Source organism: Ambystoma mexicanum, chromosome 1p (genome assembly GCF_040938575.1).
Source record: "Ambystoma mexicanum isolate Mex_15411 chromosome 1p, UKY_AmexF1_1, whole genome shotgun sequence".
NCBI lineage: Eukaryota > Metazoa > Chordata > Amphibia > Caudata > Ambystomatidae > Ambystoma > Ambystoma mexicanum.
This window is the reverse complement of record NC_090921.1, coordinates 1,463,771,862-1,463,798,957: the sequence shown is the minus strand read 5'-3', so window position 1 is coordinate 1,463,798,957 and position 27,096 is coordinate 1,463,771,862. Positions and strand designations below refer to the sequence as shown.

At 50.3% G+C, this 27,096-nt stretch overlaps 1 protein-coding gene across 1 annotated transcript in view; it reads right to left on the bottom strand.

Moving 5' to 3' along the window:
* Positions 1-27,096, bottom strand: part of SMG5 (SMG5 nonsense mediated mRNA decay factor) — a 1,109,458-nt gene that overhangs the window by 218,477 nt on the left and 863,885 nt on the right. The window contains exons 16-17 of the mRNA XM_069607113.1: positions 6,018-6,176; positions 4,995-5,054 (exon numbers count right to left, since the gene is read on the bottom strand). Of these exons, the coding sequence (XP_069463214.1) occupies positions 4,995-5,054; positions 6,018-6,176 (219 nt within the window). The remainder of the gene's footprint in view (positions 1-4,994; positions 5,055-6,017; positions 6,177-27,096) is intronic.

Genomic DNA, 27,096 nt, shown 5'->3' with positions numbered 1-27,096 from the left:
CGCGTGGCCCCGGGCCAAGGCGTCCAGCACCCAACGGTCGGTGGAGATGGACTCCCACACGCTGACGAAGCTCGCCAGCCGGCCTCCCACCGGGGTGCTTCGGTGGGGGCCCGACCCCACGGCCGGTTCAATCCTGCTTCGACGAGGCTTTGCCGCCTTGACCTCCTTGGCGACGACGGCGGGGTCCGCCAGACTTGCCTCGGCCTCTGTAGGCCTCCAGAGACGACGAGCTGGCCACTTGACGGTAGGTGGAGAAACCGCCGCCGGAACCTTTGGAGGCGCCCTTGCCTCCGCTGCTCCGAAAGGGCGTCCGTCGTTGTTGCAGAACTCCCAGGGCCCGGGCCGTCTCAGTGTCCGCTTTAATGGCCTGAAGGGAATCGTCCACTGTTTTCCCAAACAGGTTGTTCCCATCGAAGGGCATGTCCAGGACTCTGGTCTGAACGTCTTGACGGAAGTCCGTAGCCTTGAGCCATCCACGCCACCTAAGGCAAACGCCGTTGCCCAACTGGAGGAACCCAGTGTCGGCGATGTCCGTCGCAACGGTAATGGCGTGGTCAGAAGCCACCTCACCTTCCTGCAGGATCTCCAGGGCCTCTGTCCTCTTGTCGTCCGGCAGGAAGTCCAGCAGGGGAGCCAGTTTGTACCAGAGCTCCCTGTCGTAGCGGGCCACGATAGCCAAGGCGTTGGCCGCTTTAATCGTCGTCGCTGCCGACGAGATGACTCTGCGTCCCATAGCGTCCAATTTCTTTCCCTCACCGTCAGGTGGGGGAAGTCGATGTGGAGGCCGCACCCCCCCCCCGCTTTCTTCCTGGCCGCCGTGGAGACGACGGAGTCCGGGGTAGGCTGCGCCCGGAGGCACAGGGGGGCCGTGTCCGGGACCCGGTACTTCTTCTCGTACCGGTCTCTTCTAGCTGGCGTCGTGGAAGGGTTCTTGAGGAGGGTGAGGCCCTCATCCCAAATGTCGTCCAATAGAGGCACTGAGAGGACCGTCATCCTCGCGCCGCTGATAAAGGAAACCTTCCTTCTTCTTCTCCTCAGGGCAGAGTTGGAAAAGCTCGGATGCCCTGGTGATCATGGAGTGGAACGATCCAATCTCGTCGGGCGGAGAAGCCCTGGTGGGAGGCGACGACGGTACATCCTCGTCGTATACCTCGTCGTCCGTACCCGTCGCTGCCGTGTCAGTCCCCGTATCATCCCCTCGGGTGGACGGGGAGGAGGGCTGGACGGGGCGCGACGGCTGAAAAGGAGGTGGAGGGTGGATCCTTCTTTTCTTAGTAGGGGGAACACCAGAAGGTCCCTGTTCTGGGTCCCCAGACGGGAGAGGTACCTCCGTCGGCAACGGTAGTCTCGTCCTTATCTCTGAGCATAAGGACTGTATAGCCAACAAAATGGCCGCCGAGTTGTCTCGCGGCGCTGGCAGAGGGGAATCCGACGGGCGAACAGGGGCCCCGTCGGTACCCTCGGCGATGTCGTCGTCACCTGCGTCGGGATCCATCCCGACGGGTCGGTCTTCTTCCACGCAGAGGCCGTGGCTTAAGACCTCGACCAGTTCCTCCTCCGAGGTTGAGGCCGAATCTACGACGCCCTCCTGCCCCCCCCCTTTCTCTTCCCCTCGGGGGATTTCACAGGGGTCCTATCGATGGGCACAAAAGAGGACTCCCTCCGAGGTGGTAGGGAGACTCTGAGCCCCAAGGTCGCCAAAACTGGTGTAGCCTGCACAGGCTGAGCCAGGGCCGCCGCGACAGTTTCGATAGAGGGCTTGGCCGGATGGATTAAGGCCTTCACCACCTTAGGTGCGCTCACCGCCTTATCCTTGAGGGGGGGGGCACCGCCTCGCTCCCCCTCCGCCTTCGAGCTCGACCGGGGCCTCTCCAGGAGCTTCGCCGGGTGCTCGGCCTTCCTCTTACCCGACCCAGAGCGTTGGCTCGTGGTTGATGGTGCCGGGGAGGGTGCGCCCTGCCTGGTGCCCGTAGAGCCCGACCGTTCGGCGCTCCCGGTGCCAGCGGACTCGCGGTGCTTGGCCTTATGTTGGACCCCCGTCGCCGGGGCGTCCTCAAAGGTCTTAGAAGACCACTCGGATTTCTTCTTCTTCTTCTCGCCGGACGGGCTCTTCCCTTCTAGCCAGTTGGCGAGACGTTGATGGCGGTCCTTCATGGTCCGCTCCGACATGTTGCCGCAAAACGCACAGTCCTTCTCCACGTGCGCCTTGTCCTCATGTAGGCAGTAGAGACAAAAAGAGTGTTCGTCCTCCTTGAAGACGTTCTGCAGCTGGCATCCAGGGCAGACCCTGAACAGCTTTCCGGGCGTCGAGCTTCCCTTCTCCTGGGCCATGACCGGGCCTGAGAAACTTCTGGAGTCCTCCAAAAGCTTAGCTCGACGAAATCTTCACCCTTGAGGGGCGCAGACGAATCCGACACGGGACCCCGTTGATCGAATAGAGAGTCGGTGGAGCTTGAGGCTCTTTGACCGAAAAAAAGAAGTTTTTTGAGAAAAAACATGAAAAAATAGCACTAACGCTCGAGAGCAATAGCACGAGGATCCCAACACATGAACGTGCGGTAAAAATCTGAAGATGGCTGCCAGAGGCGGGGCTTAGGTAGAGGGCAGTCATTGGCTGTGGTCAGTATGACACAGAGATCAGTGATTGGTTATTACTACGAAAGACAGATCAGAAACGAAACTGATACTGGTTTTTTCTTTACCGAGGATTCCCAGCCTGACGACGGGGAATATTCATGAGCATGTGAATCCATGCCAGACCCCATGCTGGAGAAGGGCGTTTGTCTGTGTACATCATGGAAGCTCACGGCTGAAACCCTTTAAGCAAGTGGTGCACTGTGCTCTGGTCTCATCACATTTTCTCCCAATTGCACGGAAGAAAGGAGTACGTACTGGGAAGGCATCAGTAAACAGACAACAAAAAAGTACAGTTTTGGCTATAAACGTGTATTAAAGATGAAGGGTTAGAAAAAGGCCTGACTTGCCCTATGCCAAGGTGGGATTTCCCCAACTAAAACTAAGTATAGTCTGTCAGGAAGTGCAAAGTAAATATCCATCTGTGTCCACAACCTATACTTGACCTCACCTCTAAGTTCTACAATGTGCAAGGATCTTAATCTCAACTGATAAGTGTTCAAAATAATAGTTCTAACAGGCTTCTTCCAGCTCAGTGAGCCAGGATCAGGATTTCTCCCTTCCCCATGATTCAAACTGCTCATTAGACAAAAGAGGGGTTTCTTCTTTTCCTGCAGGACTCCATGTTCTACAGTGCAGTTAACAAGTCTTTTCCCCAAATGCCAGTTCCCAACAGACTGGGGGTGCATACCATCCCCTCTGGTTGGGGTCAATTAAAACACAAATAGTTCCTGAGTCTTACAAACACAAAGGTTCTAGATTATTCCTTTTTACAACAATGTCTCCTCGGTCTAGACACAGTTGTCGGACCACACAGTCCACCCATCACAGGTCACGCAACCGAGACACATCCTGGTTTCTTGTAATTGGTTATTTATAACACGCTTAATACCCAGAGGTTTCCAAGTGCGGACCCAGGGATCGAACCTGTGTTGCTCTGCGTCGTCTTGCTTCTAAGGTGAGCACATTGCTCCCGAGCTATCCTCCCTCTTCTTTCTTTGTATTCACTTATAGGTCAATGCAGATTCCCAGTACACACTCCTGCTCGGAACACTGCCTATAGTTTTCTCCTTTCAGGTTCGCAGTTTTCAACATACCACCTTGGGCTGTATTTTACTCTCGTCGCCACAGTTCTTTATGTCACACCTTATTTTCCTTTTCCAGCATTGCTTTGCTGCCCAAAACAAAGTTCACATTTTTTCCTTGTATACATATTTCTCTTATAGCTTTCACTTCAGCTTCAAACTACTTGATTTAATTATTCAAAGGCTTTGCTTCAACATTTAACTTGGTTGCGTAATTACAAAAGCTTGTATCAGCGTTCATAACCCACTTGTGTGCACCTTTCAGTTTCGTAGCGTTCTGCTGCGTTTCCTTGTTGTCACTCACTGGATTCCCGCAGTAGCTCCCTTCGGCTTCCCGTTGCTTCGTTCCTCAGTTACAAAGCCACGCGAGAGCGCCACTCGAACTCTGCAGCAGCGGGAGAGAAATCTCCAGTACGGTACTGCTTCGGCAGCAGGCACCCGCCTGGGAAGTCTCACAGGGTTCCCGGACCCTATCCCAGCCATGCTTGGCCTCGGTCTCCCACTTGCTTCTGCTTCCTGCCTCTGGTTTTCATGCTCCATTCTCTCTGCTCTTCTCACGGTCCCAGCTGGTGTCCTGCTCGATGATGGTTTATCGTCGTGTTGTACAGCCCCGCCTTCTTATACTTGGGATACTAGTTAAGTGCTCCCCACACCCTTGGTGTGGGTCCATCAATGTAATTGCCTGACTTTGATAAGAGTAATTAGCTGGACATGCCTGGCTGTTTCACAGACATGTCTTTGCAGCCCTCATCCTCATCCCAGTACTAGAGTGGTATTTTATACGGGACCTGATAGGTCGGCACTTCACAATAGCGCATAAAGGCTTGGGTGGGGGAGGTTTCAGGGTCAATGGGAAAACGGGAATGCCATGCCTCATCTGTGGGGTCTTCCCCCAAGTTTCCCGCCACCCAGGTGATCCTCTCTCTCATATTTACCCCCAGGGTCTAAAAGCGATTGTCTTTTTCTGGCCGCCTGGGAGGAGGATATTTTAGGGGAAGAGGCGAGGACACTCCCAGATTCCTTACAGTACCCATACTAAAGTTTATGTAAGTTCTTGTTAGATTTTCATGGACATCAAAAAAATAAAGCTTGATAAGTCTAAATGATTTTAGAATTTAAAGAAATTATCAGATTATCCCACCCTTGCATAAACCCATCCCCTAGGTGCAATTCCAGACTAGGACCACTGCCAACATTTCAGTGAGCAACACCACTGCACAGCAACTAAAGGCAGTAATCAGCTCTAGGTTCTGAGCTGCATGTTTGGCCCCCTACCTGCAATCGCAACTGAGCCATATCCCTCATAAGGCGATTCCGCCTGGCTTCTTCTTGAGCCTGAAAATTAGAAAAGAACACGTTAGTAACCGTTCTCCTGAAGAAACAAATAGTTAAAGATTCTAGAACATGGGCACGTGTTTTGTGAATTTTTCCCTAGCTGTTCATCAAGTATAGGTTTTGCTAACCTTTTGACATCAAGCACGAGGTAATTGACTGAAACATCAGCATGCCAGTGTCTCAATGAGTTCCGGCTAGTTGCAAGTTTTAGTTGCACTATCCGACAAGACCTCCATCACTGGGTCACAGTTAAAGTAAAAAAAGCTTTTACAGGTATAGTACGACTCAAAATTGCAAGCTCAACGTCTCTTCATTGTTCCTCTACATGCTTCAGCAGTGGTTTCCCATTGGCTGTATTTTGTAATGATGCTGTAAAACACATTTCCATTTTTCGAACCTAACTCTAACAGTAAGGGAGATGCTTTATTTAGGTGCATGTATATGCTGTCCATGTCCATCATTTCTGAATTTCCTCTGACAACCAAGGAGGCACAAGAAGGCTACCTTAGTTAATCTCCAAACGGTCCCCTCTCCAAACCAGCAGTACACGAACTATTAAGGCACACAAGTTAATTTTTTAGAAAGGTTGTTTGAAAATATACTACAGTATATAGAAAATATGGATCGCTTAATGGATAAATTAGACCGTATTTGAGCTTCAAATTTTAAAGCAGCTCATTTTAAACGTGTGTAGCTTATTTGATTGTTTTGCTTTGAAAATCAACAACCCCATTAAACAAAGTTCCTGAAAAGGTTGCATTGCAATGAAATAAATGTTACTTTGAAGAGGTACTCTAATATGGCTGAAAATCCACATGATTCTTTACATGATGCTTTGTGTATGTGTTCTAGAAACTTGCAGCACTAACCAATCAAAGTTTTTCCTGGGCATAATGGGGATTACATTTCAAGACTAAGTATTGCATCACATATGATACACTATAACCTGCAGATTGGTCTTACCATGCGGAACTGTGCTTGTGTCTGGTGGAGCAGATTTTCCTGCTCAGATTGGGCAATGCTTATAAAGATGCCAACTTCAGAATTGAATTGCAGGATGCTGCCTTGCAGATGGGTCAAGAAGTGGCCAAAGCTTCGGATGCAGCAGACACGGGCCACAGACTGAGGCATTCAGGAAAAAGACAGAAAAAAGACATGATGAGCAACTTTGCAATTGTTTACGTTGAAGTACTGTTTGCAGCACTGGATTCCCAGTAGCAGAGTCCTGAATGAAATCACGTGCTTGCTAAAATAACTTACCATTGAGAACACTGAACACATTCTGTTTTTGTACAGTTTAAGTTGTGAACAAGCAAATCTTAAGGTGCGTTTTTGCAGCACTAAGGTTCCAACCTAGTGCCCTGAAATGAGGTCTTGAGTAATTCAGATGTTCCCCAACTGGTTTACCAGATTTATTCCTGATGAGCCCTCATCTGAGGCACCATCAGTGACTTGAATACGGATTGTTCATGACTGAGACACAAATTCCTCAGAGACAGCGTGCCTTGGGGACCAATGCAAATCTCCTTGTACAGCTGGCTCAATGGAATACCCAATTGGTGCCAGACCTTGTATGTTTAAAGGCGGGTACATCCTGCAATGCGGGTACATCCTGCAATGCACAGGGGTGTCTCTAGTGGGAACCCCTTGTGTAAACCCAGGAAAGTTTGTTTTAGCCAGAAAATGCTCATGAGCAAGTTGAATATTGTTGAGCAGAAAGTCCTTCACTGTTAAGTCCTTCTTAAAGTCCTGCGTTTGTGGTCTGATGAGCACCAGGGAAAAGCTAGGAGTACACAGGATCACTGTTCGTATGCTGACGAACAACAGCGTCTCACGCTTCTCCGTGGGGCATGTAAGTCGGGCAACTGGGGAAAAGTGGTGGGCGGGTAGGGCTGGGTGAGGGCTGCACAGCGGAATCAGAAGTGGTGGGTAGGGTCCCCCCTTGAAAAACGCAAGGGGGCAACAGAAAGCAACCTTCCAATGGAGCAGCCTTTACAATGTAGCCCACTGCAATGTTCTTTCTGCAGTGACATACAGCCATAGAGCCAAACTATCAATGGGGAGGCCACATTAGAATTTTCTCACCCGCCCCCTTCCCCGAACTCCCCCTCCCCCGTCCTGAGAAATCCAGTGTTTCCCAATGCAATTAACCTGTATACTCCACAGGATGGCAGCAGTGATACCTTGTTGAAATGCCCATGTAGCTTGCTTACAATTTGTTAGCATAACCTTGTTACCTAAATGGAAATCTTGTGTTGGAAATTTAGCACGAGTTCCACAGCAGATATTTTCTTTCCTACATATGAAAGTTTACAGATGTGGCGGTTTATGGTCATGGCCACTGTGCCCGATTGAATCTGATCAGTGTGTGGGTGTTTGCCTTGGAAAGCTTAAATATGGGAGGTGTCACAGCCGGGGATCAACAGAAAACAGGACTCGAGAAATAGCATTCAGATTTATTTTACAACACAAATAGGCCAACGGCATGTAGTCAACTCGATAAATGGGTGATGGCTTTAAAATGGAAACAAAAAAGGAGACATGTTTGCTTCTTTGAGGACCGTAGCCCATGAGCCAGTCCCTCACTTCCCTCGGGTTCTGTCTCTGGTTGGTCAAACAAACGTCACTCGCAATCAATGGGGTTTCAAGTGTCGTTTGCACTTTTACTTTCGTGGCTCCATCAGCTGCAGTTGCTTTAGTCAAGATAATAGTTTCCCCATCTAGATGGCTCTCGACAACTGCCAGATCTCACTGGGCCCAAGAAGCTTTCAGTATGCCGACGGAAGACTGGCAATCTAGTCTTCTACTGCCGCTGCCAGCACAGGTTGGCCAGGTGCCCTTCTCTCAGGGCCTCTCAAATTCCATTATCAAGCTCCTGGTCTAGTCCCCACTTATTTCCTGTATTCTTTACTTCCTTGATGCCCAGCAACAAATCAGGCTTCTCTTCTCAGATTAGGGCTTTTCACCCTTCAGTGTTCTATCCATTACCCAATGCTACTAGGCCCAATTCAGATTGCCCTAAACTGAAACACCTCCACCACTAACTGCTCCCCATGCAATGTCTTTCTGTTCCAAGCATCTTTCTCCATATTGTTTCCCTCTTCAGGCTGCTGTGCTTACTCCGTTTTCTCCCTCCTTCAGATCGCTCAACCTTCCTTACTGTCTCCCCTTTCCTACAGCTCTTTTCCTTCTAATCCTCCTCCATCTTGCATTCTTCCTTTCTGACTTTCCCAGTTTCTGCTGCTCCTTCGCACTCTCCCTGCTCTCCAACCTTAGCTCGCTAAGATTTATTTTCAGAATCCACCCCATAGACCAATTCCGAGAGGCTACTCTATTTTGGTGAACAGGGAAAGACATCAATGTTTTGCCAAACTATCAAGGGAGTGTGACTGAGCAGTAAGGCTTAAACTTAGCATCAGTGTGATGGCCAGTTAAGCACACACACAGCATCCTTAATAATGCAAATTAGGCAGAATGTATACAAATACAGTTATATTTATTTAGGCCTTGGCCAACTCTTATAAATCAAAACTCACCAAACCCATTACTAAAATAAACCCATTCACTTAGGGGTGCTCTGGCTACAGATCACCAGCACTAGTTTCAAACACAGAACGATCAGAATAGCATAGCAAACTAAGTGAAGAAAATGACAAGGTAAGTACTAAACCAATGTAAGAACTAAGAGGTAAAATAAGAGGATTTAAAACAAACAACCATATAAAAATAAGGACCTACACTTAATTTGAGATGGGTTCTAGTGCCCTTAAATTAACAAGACCCACCTGAACACTTTGCAGTGAGGTAGGAATCTTTAAGGTAGTCTGACAAGTATTGGCAAAGCTAACATGCAGTTTGCAAGTGTCTCAAAAGTTAAAGTCAAAAGTTAAAACACAAAAGCAACAACGTTTTTAGGATTTCTTCTCCCAATCTCAGCACCTTAGGGGAAGCGCAGAGTAATATCCTTGACCAAAACTCCACCTAATAATTATTGGAACTGCAAAGCTCACTCCAGTAGTAGAGAAGAGTGGAAAATTAACTGTCCCAGCAAGGAAAGAGAGTGGGCACAAAGTGAGGAAAGAGCAATACTTGTAAAGACCCAAGGTAGAGAGGAGGAGCATCAGTAGGGAAAAACACTGTCAAAGACATCAGGAAAACTGAAGAAACTCACTTCTGAACTCTATGATCTATTGGGATGGTTGCCGAGTGTTAGGCAGAATTTCCAGTTTCTGTGCAAATTCCCCTCACCCCGAGAGACCCCCAGCACTTTTTGCTGGACTCTGGGATGTTTTGATTTATTCTCCTGAGTGAGTGGAACTTTTTTCCCCTAGACACTCACTCTTTTGCTCTGACTGGGAATCTTACTTTACTGTCTTTGTGTTCTCTTTTTACTTTGAGTTATGCTTTCCTCCATGTATTTCAAAACAGGCATCTGCAATTGATTTTTGCGGCACCCAGCACCATATGTGCAGTGTTGTTGGGGAGTCCATTGGACTTCCCTTTTTAGAATGATTTAATCATGTGAACAAATGTTCAAGAGTATTACGGTAACGTTTTATCTTAGTTACCTTTTCTTTTGTCGAACCAAGACCCACCTTATGTGGGGTGTTGGGAGGTTACAATACAACCCCTTTCCCACTGCTCCTGTAACTTTTGTGAAGCCCGACAAGGCTTCAGTGTGCCTGGGAAGGCAGGAATTGAGGGAGGGTCCCAAAACTTCACTGTCCTTTTGTTGGTGTGCCTGGCTGAAACCAGTTTGAACTGGGAGGCCGGCTGTCCTGCAGGACAGCCCCCCCCCCGGTGATTCACAGCTCCACAGGAGTGAATGAATGGGTTCCAGCATATAAGGCAAGGAATTTTGGACCACAGGCAGAGTCGAACACTGGAACTGGAAAGAAATCCAAAGCAGAAGACCAGCAGAGATGCCTGCAGCACCCTTAACAACTGCAGAAGCACCAGTGAAGCCCTGCTGCTGGATTGACAGCATTTTCAACTCGACAAGGAAGCTCGGCCAAGGACGACTTCCTCCTTTGGGCTGGTGGGAACAATCAGTCAAAAGACCCTCTTCGATTTGGACTATTCTATTCCTCGAGATCCTGCGGCTTTGCCGGGCTGCAAAACCCCAATACCCGTGGTACCTGGACCATTTTCTAGTGCATCATCTTGTAATCAGCTTATCCTGCTGAAACGTTGCAGGCATCCTTGTGGACCTCGAGAAGCAGGAATTCTCCTCCAAAATTCCCCACACAAGAGTTCAGGTACGAGAAACCAAGTAGATTCTAACCAGCGATATCCGTTGCCTTTTTGCGCCAAGAAAAAAAAAAAAATCAGCCGGTGAGTGACCTGAATCCTTTGCTGGCGACCCCCTCGCGATTTCTGCCACATAAGTCCATCCAAGGTCCCCCCATTCGTCACCACGACCAAGAAGCAGGAAACCCATCAGGAAGGCGTCCAGCTGCATTTTCAAATTCACTCTCTAGGTACTGTGGGACTTGGTTTATACGTTACTTGGGCCATTTTCGGTGCTCCTTTGCCTTGTGGGTGCTGTTTTCAACGTTTGGGAGTTGACCTCAACTCCATTGTCCAGGTCTTGCAGCCTGTTTACCTACAGGAAGGCTCCCTTGGGCTCCTGTGCTTTTTACAAGAACATCCGAATGGTTACAGAACTTTTCTCTGAAAATTGTCATCAGAACGTGTGCTGTCCCTTTGACTGTGGCATTGCTGGTTCCCCAAAAACACATCTTTATCCTACTCGCTTGGGTAATGCTTGTTCCTTCACAAACAACCGTGAACTCATTTCTAGCTAGGAAACAGACTGCCTAAACCATTCTTGGAGATTGTTACATTGTTAATTCCCAGTTGCAAGCTGGATACTGTCTAACCTTTACTACCCCTTAAACTGAATATTACAAAGGTGATTCGTACAAGTGCTTTTACTGACCTTAACTGAAGTCACTCTTTGTGGATATCAAAAGTGCATGAGGTTACTCGCATGCATTATTGTTCCTTTTCCAAATCTTATTCCATTTTTAATTGAATGTTATTAGCAGTTGCTGCATTTTAGAATTGCTTGTGTATGTATGACAATGCATTACTTACCGTAAAAGCATTTCTGATGGTTGTATCTGCTTAGATTCACATGCTGTGCATAGTCCGACATCCAGTGGTCACTGCAGAGTATTGCATTTTGTTTTTCGTAGTCAAAAAGGGGACGTCGACAAGGCATGTCTAACACTATCCCTATAGTGACGTGCGTTGTACCCACAATCCCTCACGCGTCGAGGTCCTTCTGTTTGTATTTTTTTCTGCCCTGAGGGAGCCTTCTATACGTGAGTGAGTACAGAAAAGAGAGAGAGATGTAGAAAGGTGTCTATGTTCCTTCCATCCGAGCGTGGAGGAAGGGTGGGCGCATGTGAATCTAAGCAGATACAACCATCAGAAATGCTTTAACGGTAAGTAATGCATTGTCTTCTGATGTTTGCTAATCTGCTTAGAATCACATGCTGTGCATAGACTAGTGAGCAGTACCCGGAGTTGGCGGTGGGTTATGAGAAGGAACAGTAGAGAAAAGATGTCTTAATACTGCCTGTCCCACCTGGGAGTCAGATCTAGAGTGTGCATCTAGACAGTAGTGTTTTGTAAAGGTGTGCACAGAACTCCAGGATGCCGCTTTGCAGATGGACTCAAGGGGAACATTTGCAATGAATGCTATGGATGCCCCAGTGCCTCGAGTAGAATGTGCTCTTGGCTTGAAGGGTAGTTCTCTCTTAGCAAGAGTGTAACAGAGTGATGCATTGAACAATCCATCTAGATATAGTGGATTTTGAAACTGCATCTCCTTCTCTTCCTGCTGCCACCGAGACAAAGAACTGATTAGTCTTTCTCAGTGGTCTGGTTCTTTCCATGTAGAACATGACAGCTCTGCGCACATCAAGTGTATGCAGACTTTTTTTCTCCCGAATTGGAAGGGTTTTGAAAGAACGTTGGTAGTTCTATTGACTGGTTTACATGGAATTTTGAGATGAATTTCGGTGCAAACCTTGGGTGCGTGTGTAGAACCACTTTATATTTGTGAACTGCTACAAAGGGGTCTAAAACAGAAAGAGCCTGTAGTTCACTTACTCTCCTAATGGAGGTGATAGCTACTAGTAAAGCGGTCTTAAGAGTGAGGTCCTTAAGAGTTGCTTTGTGCATGGGTTCAAAGGGTGAGCCCATGAGTCTGGTAAGTACCACATTCTGGTCCCAGCCGGTTGCTGGGTTTGCTATCCGAGGGTGTATTCTCTTTACTCCCTCCATGAAGGCTTTGATAACTGGGACTTTCCACCACAACACTTTCAGCTGGGAAGTGGTGTATGCAGAAAGTGTCGCTAGGTGGACTTTAATGGAATTGAACACTAGACCTGAGTCCAGTAAATGGGTCAGGTACAGGACAATGTGCGTGGGGGAGCAGTCAACTGGGTCGATGCTTCTTCCTCTACACCAGATGACAAATCTCTTCCATTTGCTAGAATAATAGTGACGAGTGTTAGGCTTTCTAGCCTCCCTGAGGATGTCCATGCATCTTTGCGGGAGTTGTAAGTGTCCAAATTCTATGATCTCAGGAGCCAGGCTGCTAAATTCATGGTCTGAGGGCACGGATGCAGTGTCCTGCCCTTGTCCTGTGACAGCATGCTGTGCGGGCAGGGAAATTAACCATGGCTGCCGGGCCCACATAGGGGCCACTAGTATCATGGTAACTTGTTCCTTGTGCATCTTGTGAACAATCTTGTTGAGAAGGGGAGTCGGGGGAAAGGCGTAAGCAAATTTCCCTGACCATGGAATCGATAGACCGTTCCCCCTTGGATTGGTTCTGGGGGTACCTGGAGGCGTAATCTTGGCACTGTGAGTTCTCCAGAGTTGCGAACAGGTCTATTTCTGGGAATCCCCATTGTGTGAAGACGTCGAAGACGATGTCTTCGTGCAACTGCCATTCGTACTCTGCAACTGCCATTCGTACTCTGAGGGCAGAGGGAAGTCTCTGCTGAGTTCGTCTGCTAGCAGATTGAGTTCCCCTGGTACATGTTGCGACAGTAGGAACATGTTGTGTTTGAGAGCCCACTTCCAGATATTCTGGGACAGCTTGGACAGTCCTGGAGAGTGGGTGCCCCCTTGCTTGTTGAGGTAGTACACGGCTGTGGTGCTGTCCGTAAGGACCATCACTGTCTTCCCTTGTAGGTGTTCCTGGAAGGCTTTTAGTGCCTTGAACACGGCCAGTAGCTCCAGTAGGTTCATGTGCTTGGATGCTACGCTCGGAGTCCACACTCCGTGAGCAGTCTGATGGGATAAGTGAGCCCCCCATCCTGTGAGGGATGCGTCTGTGGTTAGAGTGGCTTCCACTGCGGGTGTGGCAAAGGGTTTCCCTCTTACCAGGTTTTCCTTTGTCCACCACCGTAGCGAGATAACCAAGGCCTGCAAGACCACCACTAGATCGTCCCATTGTCCGCTGGCCTGACACCACTGGCTGTTGAGCCACTCTTGCATTGGGCGCATGCGCAGGCTCGCGTGAGGTACCAAATAAATACATGACGCCATCATTCCTAGCAAGCGCATCGCTTTGCGCACCGTCACCTCCCGACCTGCCACATATTGGGGGATCTGAAACAGCATGTTTTGGACCCTCTCGGAGGGGAAGACGAGGCCGTCCTTTGTTCTAATTAGAGCCCCTAGGAATTGTTTGACTTGGCTAGGGTCTAAGCTGGACTTCTTCTCGTTGATGGAGAAGCCCAGTTGGAACAAAAGGTCTACAGTCTTTTGTGTTTGAGAAGCATGTCTCGTAAGAATCCCCTGTTATGAGCCAGTCGTCGAGGTAAGGGTATACTGGGATGGATAACCTGCGCAGGTGGGCCGCTGCCACTGCCAGTACTTTCGTGAATACCCTTGGTGCAGATGCTATGTCGAAGGGTAGCACTCTGAACTGGTAGTGTTTGCCCTCTATCATGAACCTGAGGTATTTTCTGTGCGCTGGCAACATTAAAATATGAAAGTATGCATCTTTCATGTCCAGTGTTGTCATGTAATCACCCTGTGATAGCAGTGGGATCACTTCCTGTAAGGTCACCATATGAAACTTGTGGGGTTTGACAAACTTGTTCGCTGGGCGCAGATCTAATACAGGGCGCATGGTTAGATCCTTTTTGGGTACAAGGAAGTACACTGAATAAATACCTTCCGTTACCTGAGATAGAGGCATGACCTCTATAGCTCCTTTTTCCAGTAGCTGGTCCACTTCTTGGAGAAGGATGGCAAGGTGTTCTGGTGTCATGCGTCGTCCCCTCGGGGGTCTGTATGCAGGGGAACTGTTGAACTCTATACAGTAGCCGCGGGCTACGGTGGATAGTACCCAGCGGTCTGATATTCCCTCCCATGCTGGAAGAAAGGATGTTAACCGGCCCCCGACCGGCGATTCATGGGAGGGGACCCGAATCTTCGCGTCACTTGGTGTTGTTGGTGGCTTGGGAGCCTCTAGGGGTGGAAACCCGGCCTCTCCCCTTGCCACGGCGTTGAACTCTCTGATTGTACTGGCCACTATTACTTTGGTAGTTGTTGGCAGAATATTGAAGTTGTTGATTCTGTTGCTGGCGTTGGCCACTGTTAAGACGGATTTCTGAACTCTGTCCTGGAGGAACAGAGGTTCAGAAGGCCAGCCTAGTTTCTTGGAACAGGGTAACCTCTGGACAAGCCAGACCAATCAGGGTAGCGATCACGGCGGTCAAGACTAGGTCTCAAGAGGGATGAGGGTGACTGAAAGCCCGCAATGAGCACACAAAGCAAGGACACTTACAAATTACTCCAAGCAGGTGTTATATTAAAAATATATACACATTACGAGGCCTTTGTAACATTGACCGTAGCGAGAAATCACAATAAAACTCCAGTAAACCAACACATACCAAACCAATACAATATATATATACAAATACAAACGAGTCTAACGAGTTAGACGCACAAAATCTGTAGACCACCTAGATGGGGAGGAAAACAGGCAGTGCGAATAATAATTATACCCAGTCCGTCTTCAGAGGCACCTAACTAAAAGGAAGTCCAAGCCCTACGAAGAGTGGAGCCTTGTGCTCAAAAGTACCTGCACACGCTGGTGCCAATGGGCAAAAAGGGGAGTCTCTTCGAGGGAATCAGCCAGTTTAGTTCGGTGAACAAATGAAGATGAACAGAGCTCCGCGACTCAAGCGCAGCCTCCACTGTGGGCAGAAGCAGAGCGCGAGTACGGAAAGGCGAGCTGTTAGACACAGCGGGGAAAAGCTATGGGATCCTGCAGGAGGGCGGCCAGGTCCTAGCGATGATATTCGCCGGTCCCCGATGCCAGCAGACCCAGGCTTCTCCACGCCAGTTTCAGTGTAGATTCCGCAGCAGCAGAAGTTGAGGATGTCCCAAACGCAGTGAACCCACACAGTTTGTTACCACAGCAGGGCAACGGAGCGGCCGTGTGTATCTCAGCCAAATGTACACTACTCACTTCAGACCTGGGAATGCCAAGTGTACTCAGACCTGGGAATGCCAAGTGTACGAATCGTGTGAGAGTGACAAGGACTCGTAATACAACACAACCTGACGGCGGTTACAGAGCAAGGATCCTGGGTATGCTGCTCAGTCTGCTGGATGGCCCAGAGACACTTCCGAAGGCTTACGTTCAGGAGATGGTGAAGATGCCGAGAATAGTTGTTCCCACTATTCCAAGGGTCGAAGTACCAGTACAGGCCTTCTCGTTCGATCAGAGGTAGAAAGGGTTTCACAAAGCGACAGCAGTGCAGAGGAGCAGTCCTTCAGCGGGTCACCAGCGATTCCTCGGTTCAGCCTCGTGGTTGCAGGAGACTTGGCTCCTGTATTCCTTTGTTCGTGAGAACTCAGGATATCGACATGGTAGTGGCGTTTCCAGCCCCCTCTTATCCACGGTTCCCTTCGCGCCAAAACGGAGGGGCCCAATGGGAGATCCGCTCATAAAACACTCACACCATCTGTGGACCTCATCACGGACTACAGGGGTCCCAGGCATTCACACCACCCTAGACTCTCTGGCGCCCAGGATGTGTATTGGGAACAGACATCCCAGCCCCCATCCTGAAGGCACACAGGCCTGTAGAAGCCCGCAAAAGCATCTGTTTCGCGGGAAAGTACATGCCCAAATAAGGAAGGCCCCGGGTCGGCTCGACCTGGGGGAGGTGAAGGGGGCAAGACGGTCAGCGGACAGGACAAAGAGCCTCGTGGTCTGGCCATTTTGGGAGCCAGGCCACCATTTTGGGCTAAGCGCGAGAAACGCGCTTAAAACGCCAAAAGGAGCTCAAAAACACAAGAAACGATCGCTGCCACCAATCCCGTCCGTGATTCACTTGCACCGTTCATTTACAATCCAAAGAGAGTATCTAGGGCCTGTAGAAGACTAGAGACCCAAGAGAGCAGTAACTTAGCTTACAGTGCCCTCTTGTGCCATGTTGCACGAAAGCTGCAACATGATAAAGAAACTACGGAAAACAGCGTTTCCCGGTACTGACTGTCTTAAGGGCATGTCAGTTTCCCCGTAAGAATGGAGCGAAAGCCCAGAGGAGTGCGGCAGAAGGCTGCACTTCTCTGGCAAAGTCTAGATCATGGTGAAAACAACAGCAAAAAGTTTAGGGGTTGCCACATGGAAGGAAAATTAGCAAGAAATATTTCCTAACAGCCACGAAAAGAATGCTTGTTGCCAAATCCCCGCATGTTAGGGGGCTTTGAGATTTGTTCCAAGGTCTTTATGGTATCAAATTCTTTTTTCGCATTTTCCAGTGCGTCGTCCACTGCCTTTCCAAAGAGGTTAGACTCTTCAATAGGCTTGTTAATGAGCGCCGCTTGCGTTTCCGCCTTAAACCCGGAATTGCGAAGCCAGTCGTGGCGCTTCAGCAGAATTCCCTGTACCAAAGAGCGGCCAGCTGTTTCCGCTGCATCGAGGGTATTCTTAACGATGCATTGGTTGACCAGAGACCCTTCATTAACTGTAGCCAGCAATCTAGTTTTTAGAGGTTCAGGCACTTCCTCGATGTCCTGCTTAAGCTTTCCCCATTGCGCATCAGTGTAGCTTGCCAGCAATGTGTTATTGTTGGCAATTCTACTTGAGAACGCTGCCGAGGTGGTAATTCTTTTGGCTAGGGAATAAAGCTTTTTCCCCTCTTTATCCGGGGAAGCCTCGCTGGTAGACAGTGGAACCCCAGCCCTTTTCCTAGTGTTAGTCACCACTGAGGAGTCCGGGATTGAGTGACCCTTAATATATAGTGGGTCTGATTGAGAGGGTGAGAACAATTTTTGGATTCTTGGATTAACCCCTCTTACTAGTGCAGGGGTAGCCAGTGAAGGGTTGATTTGTCTCTTAACAGAGGCGAGTATTGGAATTGTTTGGCTGGTGGGGGTTTTTTCTTTGATAATCCTTTCCACGAAGTCAGTGTCTGGGGTGCCCTCCCCAGTTTCGACCTCAAAATGTGCTGCTGCCTTCCTCAGCAGCGCATTAAAGGTGGGCTGATCGTCAACAGGCGAAGGGTTCCTAACTGGTTTGGTCTGAGGAGACCGGATGTCTATAATGTCTGGCTCTGTAGACCCTGATGGTGACTGCCAGGGATTTGGGTCACCCTCACCTGGGTCTTCTTCGTACCCTTCCTCACTTATGTTAGTGTCCTCATGGAAGCCTTCTCCCTCTTGTTGGTTTTCATCATTAATGAACTCCTCTCCTTCCTGGAAGTTAGTGTCCTATTCGGTGAGGTCTTAAGAGTTCATATCCTCCTGAAAGGGGTTATAGAACAACTTCGGGTATTTAGCCCTTGGACTTTCTAGGAGTACCTCCCTAGGTCTTTTAGGTGTCCTATTTTCTGGAATGGCCATGAATCTGTCTAACTTGTCCATACAGGACTGGAACTTCTCTAAGGTCCACTGAGGTAGGCCAGAGCAGTCTGGGAGTGAAAAAGGAGTTTCTTCTCCTTGTATTCGCCTAGATCTGTCCCATAGCGTCGAAGATAAGGTGCCTTCGCCTTCCGAGAAGTGTTCTGGCAGGCTAGGGCTTTCCGTCGACGGTGGGAGCTGTCCCAGCCTACTTTCCGGCGCCTTCGGCGTTTCTTTGGCCTTGTGCGCAGTTTTCGGCATGTCACTTGTCCGTCTCTGGCCGTCCTTAGAAGATATACGCGCGAGGCTTTCGGCGATCATTCTGTCTGCCGAGGGATCGCTCGCCGTCGCGCTAGGTACCGTCGAGTCTTTACTGGCAACGTGCGCACTCTTACGAGGCGCGTCGCTGCCTGAGGGTTTGGGGTTAGCGCCCTTATTTCCAGAATGCCCAGTCGCCTGTCGCGGGAGCGGTGGTGGGGAGGGCTGGCGACCCTTACGGTCTTCGACAAATGCGTGCCGTGGGGTATGCGTTTATGAGATTTCTTGTGTGCGTCCTTGTCGCCGGGGTGTTCATCCCCATAAGCTGGGCGTGAGCCGGGCTTGTCGGGGCCGGGGACGGACGAAGAGGAGCGAGAACGCTCCCTCGAGAGGTCTACAACCTCCATTACGGAGGCCGTGTAATCACTGTCCTTGTCACATTCGGCGGCAGCGGGCGAGGAATCTGACCTAGACATGGCGTAGGCCGCCCACCTTTTGACCCTGCGGTCCTTTATCGTTTTGGGCTTAAGTAACTTACAGGCCGCACAGCCGTCCTCCTTGTGATCGAGGGGCAAGCAACGGTTGCACCATTTGTGCTTGTCCTTCCAGGTATATTTGCCTTTGCAAAGTGGGCAAAACCTAAAGGGCGTCCTCTCCATAGCTGAGGGCAAGAAGTGTGATTACGACCTCGAAAGAGAGGGAGGAGAAAGAGAAAGGCATTCTCGGAGTGAAAAGAAAAGATCACACAACCCCACTCTCCCTACTGTGAAAGGCCGGCTCGTCCTTCCGTCGAAGATCTTGCTCGGCGGAGAAACAGCTTGCAGCTTCGTCGAGGGAGGGATCTATGTGTTAGATATTAATAATAATAAACGACCAAGGGTCGAAGAAATGATTTTGCAATGTCTCTCGAGGAGCTCCGCATAGAGGGGACCAATAACTGGGCGTAAAAAAACAATCTGAGGGACCTCGACGCGTGAAGGATTGTGGGTACAACGCACGTCACTATAGGGATAGTGTTACAGACACGCCTTGTCGACGTCCCCTTTTCAACTACGAAAAACAAAATGCAATACTCCGCAGTGACCACTGGATGTCGGACTATGCACAGCATGTGATTCTAAGCAGATTAACAAACATCAGAAAAATAAATACATATTTTTGATATAACTGAGTGTTTCCTAGGATCGGTGTATGTGCTGATCTCTTTGTACTGCTCTACAGCTCACATTTCTCCCTCCTAAGATCAGCCTGGCTGCTCTGCCACTCTACCGACATGGGTAGTACAAGCCTGTGTTAGAAGTTGGGGCCCTAAAACTAAGAGATAAGTCTTATGACGTCTAACCCCAGTAGGATGTTAGAAAAATGTAACCAACTCTAAGAACTACCTAAAGATTAAAAATTCAAGTGACTTTGCTGAGAAGCAGAGCACAGTCATCCTCCTGTGCCTTAGTTACCTTATTGAATAAGGCTGGGGCAGAGTAGACTAGATTTGGATCGAGGACAGTTCTTCCTTTTTGGACTCCCTGATGCGCACCAGAGTTAGTTTTGGTTAGGTAGGAGAAAACCCATAGCTCAGAGATAGATCGGTGTTTATTTATTTTAAAGGATAATAAAAACCTTTTAAAATGGAAGATACTCGCCTCTGTCCTTCTGACCCGCCACAATAGTATTTAAAAGTGAAGCAACAATTCACCAAAAGATGGGTAAGCTCCCCTCTTTCTTCCAGATTCAAGGCTAGCCCAGAGGGAGGATACGAGACGCAGGTTCGATGACCAAACATGAGTAAAAGGGAGATGGGAGGCAGAGGGATTTGTACCCAATGTTACCCTATAGACAATGAGGGGTGGACAGGCACGAGTATGCTTATTTAGCCCCCTGACTGATTTTCCCAGGGATATAATGATGGGTCGACTGGGGGTTGCTGGGAGTGTAGTCTTACGTTCTTTGTTCCAGTGACAGGTGCCCAGTGGTTACAGGTACAAGGATTCTTCCGGGCGGGTGCAACTGAAAGATGCTATACCTGTTGGCCAAGAAATGCAGATTCCAACGATGTACACCTCTTTAGGACATTTGAAGGGATTAAGTAAGGGGAATTCCAGCGACTATCACAATTTGCAGGCGACAGATTCCCTTGAAGATAAGAAGCTGGAATTCGGGGAGAAAGCGACTTGTGGCATAACCTGGAGACCACCAACGTTCATGGCTTGAACATGTAATGGCGACGATTCCGACGAGGTTGCCCACGAGGGAGCTGGTTAGTCCACAGGGCAATCTAGGTACACTTCCAAAGGCCCTGAGGGGCTGGCTCCTCGAGAAAGCATCGAGACTAGTTGGTCCCACTAGTCCACATGCGGGAGCACTGACAAGGGTCTTCAGAGATCAGGCAGAGGAGCAGGGTTTCACTGGGCTGGTCACTGGAGAGGTTGCTGCAGCACTGCAGAAGTCGTCCTCAGGTCATCAACAGGTTGCTCTTCTTCAAAGGATTCTTAGCTCCAACGTAGACCTGAAGAATAGCTGCCGGAGTCTTAGTCCTATCCAAAATACCAGCTAGAAGCAAGTACAAACGGAAAGTATCTGCACCATTCAAACAGCCAGTAGTTGACCAATATTTTGAATTCTTTTTTACTTGTGCCTATGGTTTGTACCTTTGCACCTACAAAATTACACCATTATTTCTAATCAATGTCTCACTAGTTATAACAAACAATGCATTAATACATGACCACGACATTGGATGGTTAAAAATACAGACCGCATTAAATAATTAAAAGTTGAAAAAGCATTGAACATTTAAACATTAAAAGAAACCAAAGTTTCCCCTTTTGTGGTGAGGTCAGGGAGACTAAATTGATAGACATAGGGCCCTCCTCTAAATGCAATCATCAGTGGGAAGGACAAAGGATTTCAAATTAAGATAGTCTGTCCCTGACCAGATTCCATATGTGGAAAGCGGCTGCCGTAAGCACACGGGATTCTGCGCCATATATGGCACTCCAGGTCTGGTCGGAAGTGTAATTCCGGAATGCCCCATATCCTTTTTCGTAAAGCTCAACCAAAGGTCTGCAATCAGTGAGGACAGGTCTAACCATTTCCACTTCCATTCTGCAAATCCGGACACCTCTTGGAATCCCCACCCATGCCCCAGCGTTGCTAAATATGGGAAGATCAAAGCGTAAATATACAATAAAGCGTATCTGAGGGGGAGAATGGTACATAGTTAGGTACTTCCACAGGCTATCTTTGAACCCACCCTGGTGTGTTTAACACTCATATTTGGGTTTAGCCACAAGCTGAGCCAAAGACTCAATGCAATATTGTTCCATGGTTTCATTTCACCAGACTGGAAATCTGGAACTCAATGAGGCTCGTTGGAAGTTGTGCTCCTCCAATTGCATGGAGATGGTTAACAGCTGTGCGATCCAGATCTATGAGCCAAGTACTTTGTGAGCGCCTTGCCTGATGGCTTGTGGCAGCCTTCAGCAGCCGATTGGCTTGTTTCCTTAGAAAAATTAAATGTTGGCCAGTCACTACATGCCGCCATTTTCCATTGGGCTATTAGAGAGGTTAGCCCTAGTTCCAATCAAATTGCCTCAACCGGCATGGCACAAGGTAGAGCAAGTAACAAGCGTAACATTTTGCCCTCACGAGGCGTCAGCCATTTAACAAAGTTTTCAGGGTATACCGCTAGGGTGGATAATATGACTGGAACAACTGCAATCTTGTAGGAGCGGACCATTGCCTCAATTGAACCTCCACTGACCATTAGAAGGAACAAGTTACTTACCTGTAACTGTTGTTCTCCAGCATAGGTCTGGCATGGATTCACATGCTCATGAATATTCCCCGTCAGGCAGGGAATCCTCGGTACAGAAAAAAAATCAGTATCAGTTTCGTTTCTGATCTGTCTTTCCTAGTAGTAACCAATCACTGATCTCTGGGTCATACTGCCCACAGCCAATGACTGCCTTCTCCCTAAGCACCGCCTCCGGCAGCCATCCTCAGAATTGGTAGCAGGTAAAGTGGCAATATGACCAAGTGAAGAGCCGCAGAGGGGTAGGCGGGAGGGTTTGCATGTGAATCCATGCTAGACCCATGCTGGAGAACAACAGTTACAGGTAAGTAACTTGTTCCTTCTCCAGCATGGGGTCTGGCATGGATTCACATGCTCATGAATATAAGATTACATAGCAGTACACACATGCACAACCACGGGAGGTGGCAAAAGGCTCAACATTAAGCAATACATAAACTCAACATTAAGCAACTCTTACCTCCTCACCAGGCCCTTCAGGCTAACAGGTTGCGCAGCACTGCTTGGCCGACCCTGGACTCCTCCCTGGAATCCCGATCGACGCAGTAGAATTTCGTGAAGGTGTGCGTCGACCTCCACGTAGCAGCCCTGCAGATGTCAGCAGGGGCACACCTGACAAGAACGCCGTGGTAGCAGCGATTGCTCTGGTCGAATGGGCTCTCGGACGGCCGGGCAGCGGTCGGTTTGCCAACCGGTGACAGTGCATGATACAGCCGGAGAGCCATCTGCAAATGGAAGCCTTCGAGAGAGCCTTCCCTTGATTCACAGGTCCAAAGTTCACAAAAAGCTGTGACGTCTTCTGAAAACTCTTCATGCGGTACACGTAGAACTTCAGCGCTCTAGCTACATCCAGCAAGTGCAAAGTCCTCTCGGCCGGCGACGAAGGCGGCGGGAAGAAAACTGGTAACACCAAGGGCTCGTTCAGGTGGAAGTCCGACGGCACCTTGAGCATGAAGGAGGGATGCGTCCTGAGCACCACCCTCGTGTCACAAAAAGTCAAGTATGGAGGCCTGCAAGATAGGGCCTGAATCTCTCCCACGCGCCGTGCGGAGGTGATGGCCACAAGAAAAGCTGTTTTCCACGATAGGAACTTCAACGATGCCGTATGCATAGGCTCGAAAGGGCCCACCAGGCGATGAGACCACAAGGACACCCGTCCTGTTGTCCTGGTGGTGTCTGGTCAAAGGATTGAATCCAAAGGGTCGAATGGTCAAAGGATCGACACCAAAGGATCGAAAACCAAAGGATCACATTTTTTTTTTAATTATATAGTTTTTTTGGGGTTTTCGTTTAGTGAAAAAAAGTGGTTTTTACCACAAAAACAGGGGTTGAGGGGGACCCCCCCCCCAAAAATAAAAAAATGTAAACTTTTTTTAAAAAAATCGATCCTTTGGTTTTCGGTCCTTTGGTGTCGATCCTTTGACCATTCAACCCTTTGGTTGCCGATCCTTTGACCTACAACCCGTGCTGGTGTATATGGAGATGGCAGCCAGATGTATCTTGATGGAGGCGTGAGCTAGTCCAGACTTGGCCAACGACAGTAGGTACGGCAGTACTTGAGGGGCCGTAATCCGTAGAGGGTTAATCTTCTGTGCCCGGCACCAGACAGAGAACAATTTCCATTTGTGTCCCCAACACTTGAGAGTTGAGGACGCCCTGGCCTTTGCAAGAACCTCTCTGCAGTCGGCCGGTAGATCGTATCCTCCAAACTCTAGTGCTGCAGGAGCCAGGCCTGCAAGTTCAGCGACTTCGGGTCGTGATGAAGAACGGCGCCTCCTTCTCTGGAGAGAAGATCCGCGTCCACGGGCAGTCTGACTGGTGGGGACGCCGATAAGTCCAGAAGGTCCGGGAACCAGATCTGTCTCGGCCATGCCGGTGTGACGAGGATCATCCTGCACCAGGACCTCTTGAGCTGGTTGACGAGCCGGAGTAGCAGTGGCAACGGCGGGAAAGCATAGAGGAACAGGTTGTCCCAGGGGAACGAGAAAGCATCGCCCATGCTGTTCGGTTGGGGGAACCTGCTGGCGAATCTCTGGCACTTGGAGTTCGTCGCCGTCGCAAAGAGATCGACCTGGGGTCTGCCCCACAGCCTGAAAAGTTGATCCACCTGATCCTGGCATAGCTCCCACTCGTGGCACGAGCGCAGCTCCCTGCTGAGTGAGTCGGCAATGGTGTTCTTTATCCCTGCCAGATGAAAAGGTACCAGAAACATCCCCTGGTCAACGGCTCAGTGCCACAGATCCTGGGATTCCTTGGACAGGGCTGGGGATCTGGTTCCACCATGCTTCCTGATGTAGAACTTTGTGGTGGTGGTGTCGGGGAAGATCCTCACCACCTTGCCCTTGAGGGACGGAAGAAAGGACCTGAGGGCCCAAAACACTGCGCGGAGCCCCAGAATGTTGATATGAAGCTGTTTTTCCTCCGGGAGCCAAAGGCCTCTCGTGTGGAGATTTCCAGTATGCGTTCCCCACCCTTCCAGGGAGGCATCCGTCGTCACCGTTACCTGGTGAGCTGGGATCTGAAAGTCTGCGCCCGCCGTCAGATGAGTGCGGGAGCCCCACCACCAGATCGCTCGTCGAAAGGTCTCGTTGAGCAGTATCCTGTCCTCGAAGCTGCCCATCGCCTGGATCCAGCGTGCTTCGAGGAACTCTTGCAGTGGACACATTCGAAGTCTGCACAGGCGTACCAGATAGATGCAGGAGGACATCAACCCGAGAAGGGATTTGATGGATCTAACCCTGGCTACGTCTGTGGCTAGCAGGTGTTGCACCTTGCCCAGGATGGCTTTCGTCCTTTCGTCGGACGGCGAGGCCAGCCGTGCCACTGTGTCTAGCTTGGCTCCCAGAAACAGGGCGACCTGCGAAGGGACCAGGTGGGATTTGGGGAAGTTGATGGAGAACCCCAGATCCGTGAGTAGCTGGACGGTCTTCGCTGTGTGTTCTATGGCGAGTTCCCTTGTCCGTGCTCGGATGAGCCAGTCGTAGCCACGCCACCACATGTGCTAGGCACTTGGTGAATACCCTGGGTGCTGACTTTAATCCGAAAGGGAGGGCCTTGAACTGGTAGTGCTGTCCTTGGACCACGAACCTGAGGAACTTCCGGTGTCCTTTTAGAATGGGGATGTGGAAGTAGGCATCCTCCAAGTTCAAAGACGGCAGGAAATCGTCCTCCTCCAGCTGTCCCAGCACGTGCTGGAGGGTGACCATTCGGAACTTCTGAGCCTTGATGTACATGTTCAGTCGCCGCAGGTCCAGGATGGGACGCCAACCTCCTGTCTTCTTTACGAGAAAGTATCTTGAGTAGACCCCGGAGCCCTGAAGTCTCTTTGGGAAGAGCACGATGGCACCTTTCTTGAGCATCGCCCTTACCTCGAGCAGCAGCTGGGGTACGTGGTTTTCCTTCCTGGCCACGGGTGGCACGCGAGGGCACTTCTTTAGAAACTCAAGGGCGTGCCCCTGGGCCAGGCTTTCCAGCACTCAACCGTCGGTCGAGATCGACTCCCACACGCTGACGAACTTTGCCAGCCGGCCTCCCACCGGGGTGCTTCGGTGGGGGGCCGACGCCACGGTCGGTTCAGTCCTGTTTCGAGGCCGCCTTGCCCTCCCTGGCGACGACGGCGGCAACCTCCAGACTTGCCCCGTCCTCTATAGGCCTCCTGCGACGAGGAACGTGCCGCTTGACGGTAGGTAGAGGAGCCGCTGCCGGAACCTTTGGAGGCCCCTTGCTCGCCTCCGGTGTTCCGAAAGGACGGCCGTCATTGCTGGAGAACTCCCAGGGCCCGGGCTGTCTCCGTGTCCGTTTTGTTGGCTTGCAGGGACTCATCGACTGTCTTCCCAAACAGGTTGTTCCCGTCGAAGGGCATGTCCAACACTTTGGCTTGTACGTCCTGGTGGAAATCCGTCGCCTTAAGCCATCCGCGCCGTCTGAGGCAAACACCGTTGCCCAACTGGCGGAAACCGGTGTCCGCGATGTCCGTCGCCACCGTTATGGCGTGGTCCGACACCACCTCGCCTTCTTGCAAGATTTACAGGGCTTCTGCACTCTTGTCGTCCGGCAGAAAGTCCAACAAGGGAGCGATTTTATACCAAAGTTCCCTGTGGTAACGGGCAACGATAGCCAGGGCATTGGCCGCCTTAATCGTCGTCGCCGCCGACGTGATGACTCGTCGTCCCATCATGTCGAGCTTCTTTCCCTCGCCGTCCGGCGGTGAAGTCAATGCCAACGCCCCCCCCCCCCCGCCTTCTTTCTAGCCGCCGCCGAGACGACTGAATCCGGGGTCGGCTGTGCTCTAAGGCATAGAGGGGCCGCGTCGGGGACCTGGTACTTCTTTTCGTATCGGTCCCTTTTTGCCGGCGTCGTGGACGGGTTCTTGAGGGAGGAGGGAGAGCCCCTCGTCCCAGATGTCATCCAGTAGAGCTACCGCGAGGACCGTCTTCCTCTTGGTCTCTCGATAGAGGAACCCCTCCTTTTCTTCGGGGAAGAGCTGGAAAAGCTTGGATGCCCTGGAGATCATCGCATGGAAGGATCCAATCTCATCAGGCGGGGAAGTCCGGGGGGGGGGGGAACGACGGGAGGTCCACCCCGCCATCGCCGCCCTTGTCGTCCGTGGCCGTGTCCGTGCCTGTGCCATCCCCGTGGACCGTTGACGGGGAGGAGGGTTGAGCAGGCCTCGAGGGCTGGAAGGGTGCAGGAGGATGTGTTCTTCTCCTCTTGGGTGGTGGACTTCCCGACGGGCCTGCCCCTGGCTCCTCCATCGGGCCTGGCTCCGGCTCCTCCGTCGGGGGTAAAGGCAATCTAGTCCTTATTTCAGAGCATAAGGATTGAATTGCCATCAAAATGGCCGCCGAGTTGTCCTGTGGCACTGGTTGCGACGGGTGCAACAGTTGGTCTGGTGTCCCGTCGGCGGCGCCGCCGTCACTTCCATCGTCCCCCTCGTCGGGATGCCTCTCGACGGGCTGGTCCTCCTCCATGCCCGCGTCGTGGCTCTCGGGGACTTCGACAAGTTCCTCCTCGGAGGTTGTGTCTGAATCCACGACGGCCACTGCCCCCCCCTCTTTCTCCGCCGGGGGCTTCGTGGGGGTT